The sequence below is a fragment of the Myotis brandtii genome, unplaced genomic scaffold (genome assembly GCF_000412655.1).
Source record: "Myotis brandtii unplaced genomic scaffold, ASM41265v1 scaffold281, whole genome shotgun sequence".
Classification (NCBI taxonomy): Eukaryota; Metazoa; Chordata; class Mammalia; order Chiroptera; family Vespertilionidae; genus Myotis; species Myotis brandtii.
The window spans coordinates 401,049-410,429 of record NW_005360721.1 but is presented as its reverse complement, the minus strand read 5'-3'; the positions used below and the strand labels follow the sequence as shown (position 1 = coordinate 410,429).

The 9,381-nt window shown below is 51.2% G+C and overlaps 1 protein-coding gene across 3 annotated transcripts in view; it reads left to right on the top strand.

The window, feature by feature from the left end:
• IL1R2 (interleukin 1 receptor, type II) overlaps nucleotides 1-4,435 on the top strand; it is a 32,679-nt gene extending 28,244 nt beyond the window's left edge. For all 3 annotated transcript variants that reach the window (XM_005868978.2, XM_014541875.1, XM_014541874.1), the window contains exons 7-9: nucleotides 633-768; nucleotides 2,038-2,180; nucleotides 4,015-4,435. In XM_005868978.2, coding sequence (XP_005869040.1) covers nucleotides 633-768; nucleotides 2,038-2,180; nucleotides 4,015-4,196 — 461 coding nt within the window. In that variant the 3' untranslated portion in view covers nucleotides 4,197-4,435. The remainder of the gene's footprint in view (nucleotides 1-632; nucleotides 769-2,037; nucleotides 2,181-4,014) is intronic.
• The last annotated feature ends 4,946 nt before the right edge of the window (nucleotides 4,436-9,381 follow it).

The following is a 9,381-nucleotide window of genomic DNA, read 5'->3' as shown; positions in this document are numbered from 1 at the left end:
CCTTCTGGGAGGGCTGAGGGTGTCCGGAGGGCTCTGGGAGGAGGAGTCTCGGGTCCCCTGGGGAGGAGGGGGGAGAAAGGCTGCGTGGGAGCCTGAGGTGTCCTAGCGCCCACGAGGAAAAAGCAAACGGGAAGGATGTGTCCCCCCCACTTCTCTCCTTTGGCAACTGAAAACGTGACTCGCAGCGAGCACAGCAGGGCAGTGAGTGCACGGCCAGCGCACAGGCACCTCCTGTACCGGACTGGGGGGCTGTTCTGGGGGGCTGTTCCTCCTGCATGCGGAGTTCCGGGAAGTGGGAGAGGGACAGCGAGGCAGAGAAGGGCACGTGTCCACTGGACCGGGGCCAAGCTGCGTGGGTGGGAGCGAAGGCGGCTCGCAGGAGCCAGTGGCCTTGGGAAGCACCTGCCTCTGGGTGTCTCGGCCGAGGCCGGGGAGGGACCAGAGACACTGGGTAACACCGGTGCTGTGCCCACGTGAAGGGACTCCTCCAGGGAGCGGTTTCCTTCTAAGAAAGGAGTGGGCTGGTGTTTGCGGAGACGGGAGGGTCCCGGTCGGATCTGCGGGTGCGCGAGGAGCGGGGCTCACCCTGCGTCCGGCTGCTTCTCACGTGTCTGCGTGTCCGCTGTCCACAGGCTCGAGGCTGACCGTCCCGTGCAAGGTGTTCCTGGGAGGCGGCGCGCACTCGACCACCCTGCTGTGGTGGATGGCCAACGCCACCAGCATCGACACCGCCTACCAGGCCGGCCGTGTGCGCGAGGGGCCGCGCCTGTGAGTGGGAGAGGGTGTGCCCCTCAGGGCCTTCGGGCGGGCGAGCTTCGTGAGCCCTCCATCAGCTTTCCCCATTTTTAAAGAGACAATGCCATGTCCAACCTCTCAACAGGGCACACATGCTATATTAAAGATAATTTTGCTAGTATGAACCGTTGGATTTTTAGAATTTTAAAAATTGAGTTTGCTCAGAATTACCATCTGTTCTTGAGAAGCAAACTTTCTACATAAGACCTGAGTTACAGCCAACTGCTTGTCACTGAGGTTGCATTTTCTAGCTGTTTAATCAAATGCTTGTTTCTTGATTTTTGCAATTAAAAATACTTGGAGTTAATATATTTCTATTCCCCATTCTGCAACCTGAGTGTCAAACATTTTCACGAACCCTTAAAAAATTCTGAAACTTAGCCACAGCATCCGAGAGCCCTGTGTCCCAGGGCACGCTGGCTTCCGCGGTCTAAGGGAGGCTAATATTCAAAGTGAGAAAGAGTTCTGTTCTCAGAAGCAGTCACCTCGGAAAGGGGTTTCTCCCTTTGAAAGTAGAACAATCAGATCTTGTAAATAGGAACCTTTATGTGAGGGAGGCAGACCATGCGATGTTCCAGTCATAAAGCACAGACTTTGGAAACTATAGGGTCAGTCCCTGAAGCAGCCTGAACTTCCCATTGCCCAATTTTTGAAAGACCTATCAAAAAAGTCTTTCCGGGTGCAATTGAGCGGATAAAATAATGTGTGGTTAGCACAATTGTTTGCAAGTCCTCATTGCGAAACTAACATTCCTCCACTCCGAACTTGAGTTTCCAGAGTGAGAGCTGGCAGTGGAGATGAGAGGAGGGGACACTGTTGAAAACTGGATTTCTGGAAACTCCCTGCCCTTCAATATGCAAATGATTTGTTGGTGATACAGTGAAGTTTCCCAAAATGAGACATGTCTAGCTCCACTCCTAGCTCCTTGTTCATTGAGGGCCGTAAAAGATGAAATTCCCATTATTCAAGATAAGCTGGCTCCCGTGACCTCTCCTTGTAACAAGTGTCCTGTCACAGTGACCAGCATCGCCACATCGTCAGTGTCACTCCTACCTTCAGAAGCCACTTAGAAATCCTCCCAAATTAGTAACAAATACTAGTAGAATGACCAGTGCTCCTAACTGTCTTAACCTTGAAATCAATGCAGGCACCGTGGGCCCTTCTTGTTGGGCATGTTTGGGTGTCTGTGTGTAAGGCCAGCCTGACCTGACCGACCACCTGAGCAAACGCTTTCTCACGCAGGGAATACTCAGAAAACGACGCAAACTACATTGAAGTGCCCCTGATTTTTGATCCAGTTATCAGAGAGGATCTGACCACGGATTTTAAATGTGTTGTTCACAACACACTGAGTTTTCAGATGCTGCATACCACAGTCAAAGAAGGTACGTATTCCGGGCGCCCAGACGGGAAGCGTGTGGAATGTTCTCTGGGTGCTGGGCAAGGCTGCCAGTTCTCCAGAATCACTTAGCAAGTCCCTTGGGCTTCCTGTTAGTTGAGCAAATCTCTAATATTGGAACAAGCGTAGGAAGTTTCCAGGAATTAGAACAAATCTCTAATATTTTACAATTTTTTCTGTTGGGTGGAGGCTGGCTTTAGGAGATTATAGTCAAATAAAAATGTAAATAGCAAGCAGATTTTTGGAAAAGAGATAAAATGGTTCTGTGATAAACCCTAGGAAACCTGTGTCCTCTTGTGGATCTGCGTGGCTCAGCAGGACCAGCTGTCCCTTGTGACCCCTTGAGAAGGGGGTACGTTCTTTACCCCCAAACTGAGAAACCTTACCCCCAAGAGCCAGGACTGGTAGATCCCAGGGCTCGAGGCAGCTTTAGGGTTAAAGTCATCAGTGAATAGGAAATAGAGTGAAAGGCAAATCAACCCAGTGCCCACATAAGGACATTTTAAAAGAAGAGAGAAAACCCCGCCTTCTTAGTTTAGCTGAGCAGGAAGGAGACCGCCCGGCGGTCTGTCGGCAGCCCCGGAAGATGACGAGGGACCAGCCAGAGTTGGCCCCAGAGGTCATCATCACACCTCTGGGCATGTGCAGGGACACAGCTGCTCCAGGCCCCGCCTGGGGCAGTGCAGACAGACTGTTATGGGAAAGCTGAGGGCTGGGCCAGGTCTCAGGGCCGAGAAGACATCTCCACACAACCTTTTCCAAAAGGAAAGCCACCAGCCTTGCTCATGGAGTTGCTTGGTGACATACAGGTCCCTGGGCTCCCCCAGGAACCCCGGGGAGGGCCGAGGGGGGGCACCTGCGCAGCCTCTTCATACTGAAGCGTATGCAAAAGCTGAAGTCCAGCTCATTTCCACAGGGGCTGGGGGCTGTTTAGACTTGGAAATGGAGGTCCCATAGAGAGCGGAGCCCACTGCTAGGGCTCAGATTCGTGACCCAAAGGAACTGTGGTTGTCCAGCCTGATGGTGGGAACCTCTAACCATTCTGTAATGAGAGCCGTGTCCTCTTGCTGAGCTGGCCATGACTGACCGCAGGGACACACAGGTGCCTTCGAATGGCCGCTTAGCAGATGGAAGCATCACTTACTTAAAGCCTTGTTGGGTTTTAGGGCGTAAGAATCACCTGGAGAAAATAGTCTGAAATTGTGTTGGTTGCTGGATGCCTAGACAGACTATGATAGACAGTATGATAGACACACGTGGAATTCTGGCCTCTTCGTCAATGTGTCTGACAGCACTCATGTTCTTGTGTTTCCTCGTTAACTTTTCTTCACAGTCTCTTCCTATGTTTTCATAACACACAGAAGCCAAGGAGTAGGACATAAAACAGCTGCATCCAAGCAACGATCTCCACACCTAAACTTCTCTTTTCACCGTTTGTTTTCTTTCCTTTGCGACTGTATTGAATCCTCATGACATCCATGCTCATTGGGAAAGGGCAGAGCTAACTTGGCCTCGTCACGGTTTCGAGCTGAGGCCTACCCACGCGACAGCTCGCTGCGCACCGCCCAGTGGGGAGGCCGAGGCAGACCCTCGCTCTGCCGCTTCTCTCAGATGAAGTGCTGCTCCCCTTTGCTGGTTTCCATGACGCCACAGAGGTCACCCTCCAATGCCCCTGGTCCTGGTGCCCGGGACACACATTCTGAAACTCAGTGCACATTTATGGGAAGACCCACCTCCGTGGCTCTCTGCCCCCAAACCCGCACGCACTGTCCTATCTGGTGAGAGAACGTTTGACCCTGACCTGACCTTTCTTCCCACAGCCACCACGTTCTCCTGGGGGATTGCACTGGCCCCCCTTTCGCTGGTCTTCTTGGTTTTGGGGGGAATATGGATGCGCAGACGGCACAGACACAGAACTGGAAAAGCATATGGCCTGACGACATTGAAGACTGGTCATCAAGATGTTCAATCCTATTCAAGCAAAATAAAGGAAGTAAAATGACTCACATACAAATGAAAGTCTGACTGACGCAAGCGGCTCTGTCTGTGTGCAGGACCTTGCCCTTTTCTGTCTGTGTGCTCCCAGTGGCTGTAGAAAAGGACCGAGCGTTCATGTAAAGTTTATTACATTAAACTGAATGGCAGGAGCAGTGTGGGTCAGGTGAGTCCTCTGTCACCCGTGACCCATTTAAAAGAGTGAGGTACCCTTAGACCTGAAAAGCATTAAAAATGTCAAAATGAGTTTGAAATTCATTTAGTCATCATTTAACAAAAATATATTAAAAGTCTCTTTGGCTCTGCTCTCTGGGAGATGTCACACATACAAAGATGGTTAAGCGGAGTTTGCCTCTTTGGGAAGATGGAATTTCATTTCGAGACTGGGAAGGATAGCTTAGACATGCTAAAACACAAATTGGTGATTTTTTTCAAAAGGATGATCCAAAAAAGAGCAATTAAAATAGAGTAGACTATCAGAAAAATACACGTTAAAACACATCAGTGAACTGAGAAGTAGACCCAACCTTAAACCGAGTTCTAAAAATAAAGAGAAAGGAAGGGATATTGAGGTAAGTGCATACATTGTAGAAAAAATAATCAGAGCCTCTTATATCATATGCCAAAATATTTCCAATTAGGTTATCTTTTTTTAAAAAATATCCTCACACAAGAAAAGGTTCCTATTGGTGTGTGTGTGTGTGTGTGTGTGTGTGTGTGTGAGAGAGAGAGAGAGAGAGAGAGAGAGAGAGAAAGAGGGAGAGAGAGAGGGTGAGAGAGGCATTGATGTGTGAGAGAGAAACATTGATGGGTTGCCTCCCATATGTGCCCTGATCAGGGATTGAACCTGCAACTTTTTGGTGTACAGGATGGCACTCCAACCGACTGAGCCGCTGGTCCCGGGCCAGTGAGATTATTTTTAAAAATCAAATTGCAGGAAAATTAGCATGACGCACGCCTTCACCCGTTCAAGTCTGTTCCGAGGTGACCTTCCCAGGGGCCCTTCTAAATGGCACCTCTTTACACTCCCTTCCCCCTCACTGTGCTTTATGTCATAGCTCTTATCCTCACCAGACCTTTTATTATATGCTTGCTTGCTTAATTTCTGTCTGCTCTCCCCATTGGAATGAGGGCTCCATGAGGGCAGAGGTGTTGCTTGGGCCATGGCTGTGTCCCCAGCACCTGGAGTCATGCCTGCCACATGCTGTAGGACAATGAAAACAGGACACATCCTCTTGGACTCACTCCCAGTAAAAGAATCTCCAGAGTGAAGGTTGACAGGCTTGATGTTGCTACAATTTCTGTTGATGAAATAATAAAAACAAAAGGCAAAGAAAATTGTCAGCCAAATTCAAGGAATTAAACTATAGCATATTCACACTTTAAAGAAAAGCATCATAATCCTAATAACGAAAGAACATGAGTAAGAAACATGCAGGAGAAACACACATGACAGAGCCATGGAAAATGACCTGTTTCACAGTAACCAGATCGTGGATGAAAGCAGCCCTGGGTGTGAAGCACTCACGCACTGCCGAGCGGGCAGAGGTGTACCAGGCCACTTCGGAGCGGTCACTCTCACACCCGGTGATCACTTCTCATTAGGTCCTGGGGAGTGAAAAGGCAATCTTTGCCACTCCATGGGGTGCTGGGTCCAGCTTGCACCTCTTGCAAGAGCCAGTGTGGCTGGCATTTCTCCCAAATCTGTTCAGGGATAGGATGTTAGAGGCTTAAAATCGGCCAAGGTGGGAGTACTTGCACCATAGAAACTGGCCAATGCACAGGTCAGCTCTCCCTCATGTAAGGAGGGAGGAGAGAATAGAAGGGGTGGAGAGGCCTTTGGCATCGAACTAGGAGTTAAAACTGGGCAGGAGGGGGAAACACTTCCAGAAGGAACCATAGGTGAGGACATTCAGGCAGTAGGTCTGGTGCTTCTGCCCTTCCTGGATCTGCTGGCTCAGGTCGGGGCCTCATGGCTTTACCCCTCTTCCTTCCTGGACTCCTCCTCCAGTGCTCTTCGGAGTTCTCCAACTTCAGATTTTGTCAGCTTCAGCGACGACCCAGAAAACAAGCTGATGCAGCCGGACGAGAACAGCCAGTGGCTTTCTAGATGCCTGACTGCACCCCTAGCATTTCCTGCTGCCAGGCTCGCAAGGGCAGGTCATACTGCTGGACAGCGTGGAGACACTGGGGAATCTGGACACTGGATTTGTGATCGTATCAGGGGGCACATGAGATGTTGGGTGGCTACATTTGGAAAGCAGAGTTCTCTTTCTAAGAGGCACACGGAAATATTTATGGCTGATCGCTGAGATTCATTTCAGAATCATCCAGTGCTGGCGGGAGTGTCGATGAAATAAGTTGGCCAGGTGTCAACACTGATGATGAGGGCAGGGCTCCCTGGGCCACTCTCTTTATTTTTGAACATGTTTAAAATGTTCCATAATACACAGGGGAAAGCGAACATAGAAAGAAACCAAATACCCACCAGACAAGAGAAGGGGTACGTGAACCGAGGTGGAGCACAGTGGAGTCTGGTCCAGTGGTGAGAATGAACAGACTAAGCCACATGCAATACCAGGCGGGATCTTAGCGGTATATTCCTACATAGACAGGAAGTCCCAGAACATTTATTTACAGCATGACCCTCTTTTATATTAAGTGACAAACAACTGACTCTAAACTCTCTCACTCCCTCTATGCATGTACACATGTTTAACACACACATGTATAACACATATACATGCACATGCATACATGTACATCTATACACACACGTGTACATGCACAACATCAACACACATGTACAGGTACGACACACATACATGTGCAGGTTCAACACATACACATAGTACACGAGTGCAGGTACAACATCTACACACGTGTGCAGGTACAACATTTATACACACATATGCATGTACAACATATATACTAGTATGTACACACATTTACATGTATAACATATACACATACACAGATTTACATGTACTATATACATACACGTGACTATATATGTCTATCGAAGAGCACAAATGATAAAACTACACTTAACTCTATATAGATGCGTGTGTGTATATTTAAAGGTCACATGTATGACTTGAAGTGTTTAAACTGTCTATGTGTCAACAAAGCAGGAGAGTGAGAAACACAGGCTTAGGCAGTGAGCGCAGCCAGTGGCAGCTGGGGCAGGGTGGGGTGGGTTGAGAAGATACAAGTTTATCAAGGTCTAGATCTCAGGTTGGCTGCGGCTTATTATTGCTGATCACCAAACAGATTAAGAAACAGGCCACGCAAGGACCAATGAAGAGTGCGTGTCTCGAACCAAGAATTCTGACGAATCCAATTCTGCACACCTGAGTCCTCGTCAAACACACAAACAGAGACGGGCGGCTCCTCCCGCCGCGCCACGCCCAGCTCGGTGTGGGTGCCATTGGGCCAGCTCTCTGAAGGGAGAGTTCACACAGGGCACAAACTGGGGGTGCGGGCAGTAAGTGGCAGCCTCGCTGCAGCATTGCCGGCAGGAAACCGAGCAATCAGACAGCACCTCCCCACCACGCGCCCAGGCTCAGTGCCGCGGGACCAGGCGCCCACGGGAACTCATGCCTAACAAATGGCCTTGATGTCTCGGGTGTTTCAGAGGCTACGGGAATATACGGGATTTCAAAGGGGGTACATGGACTGTGAGCCCGCAGGGAGGCGCATTCCCGCTCCTGATGGGCCCCACATCCAGCACGCTGCCCGGCCGCCTGCCTGGTGGGGACTTAGAAGTGTCTGCTGAGCGGAGAGATAAGTTGTGTTCCCAGGATGTGCTGGCATCTGGGCATCAGTGGGCTCTTCTTCTGTGTCCTGCTCCTGCCCCAGCTGCCACACGCGTGCTGGTTAGTTCCACGGCTCCGGCGTTGCTCTCAGACACTGGCGGGCTCGGGTTTTTGTTGTTGTTTTCTGTGCTTGTCATCCCACCCATGCCGTCTCTTCAGGGCTCTTTGTTGCTGTCACTGGCCACCAAATGAGCACTGTCCCCCACAGAGGGCACTGTCCTGGGGTGTCCAGAGGACAAGCAGTCCAGCTGCCACCCTGGGCTACAGCCTGGGTCCCCCGTGGAGCTAGGAGCCTCCCTGTACACGCACATCTCCTCCTCCGTGGCCCACAGGTCAGGCAGACACGCACGGGTGCAGCCCCGTGGGCAGGAACCGCCTCCCCATGTTCCTCAGGCGAAGCAAAGTGAAGCGAACACAGCCTCCTGCACAGGAGCCCCGAGGGCGGCTGCTCCTCCAGGAACAGCCTGGCAACAGTCCCGGCCTCGGAGGCCAGGCCGTGGCCTCAGGGTCAGGAGCCGCTCAGTCAGCCGGGGCCAGCGGGGAGGAAGCCTTCGATGTGGGAGGGAAAAGCGAGAGTGAAGAGGAGGAAACCAACATTTAAGCATCTACAATGGGAAAATTTGATGTTTTACTCAATTTAATCCTCAAAAAAATGCATCAGGTGAATACTGTAACCCACATTCCTGAGATGAGGAAACAGAGGCTCGCTTAGTGGGAATGTCACGTCATGGGGAGTGTGGCTTCGATGTGCACAGCAGGCCCTCCAGTGCCAGCCCCAGAACCCCGCTGGAGAGCAGCTGGTCCTGCTGGGAGGAGGCCTGGAAGGGGGAGGGGAGGGAGCAGAGCAATGGCTGCTGAGGCCCGGCTCCCGGGGGGTCTGGAATCTGTGAGGGCACAAGAGGGGCTCTAATGGGGCCTCTGCAGGGGACTAAGCATGGAAACGGGACCCAGGTGTCCCTCTCCCTGCAGGATTCCCCACGTTTGTTCTCTTGGCCTGCGGGGCTCCAGGCAGCAGCGGAGAGATGGAGAGGGGCAGCCCCGCCCCCCCCACACACACGTGCACACACGCACGCGCACACACATGCACGCACACACGCATGCATGTCTGGCGGGGGGCAGTGTGGATTAGCCCCCAGAGGACCCAGTGTGGGAATTAAATGAGATGCAAAGCCATGCTATCCTCAAGGTTGAAAATTCACCCTATTTCCTGTCCCACGTGACTGTTTGAAGATGTAGATTTTATTATTACTCAGGTGCGTGAGGCCAACAGGTCAGGAGGCAACTGTCACTGAAGAGATGGTTTGTCACTCACAGTTCCCAGGAGAAGCTGCCGCCTGGGGAAGCCCCGGTGGCTGGGAGGCAGTGTGTGTGTGT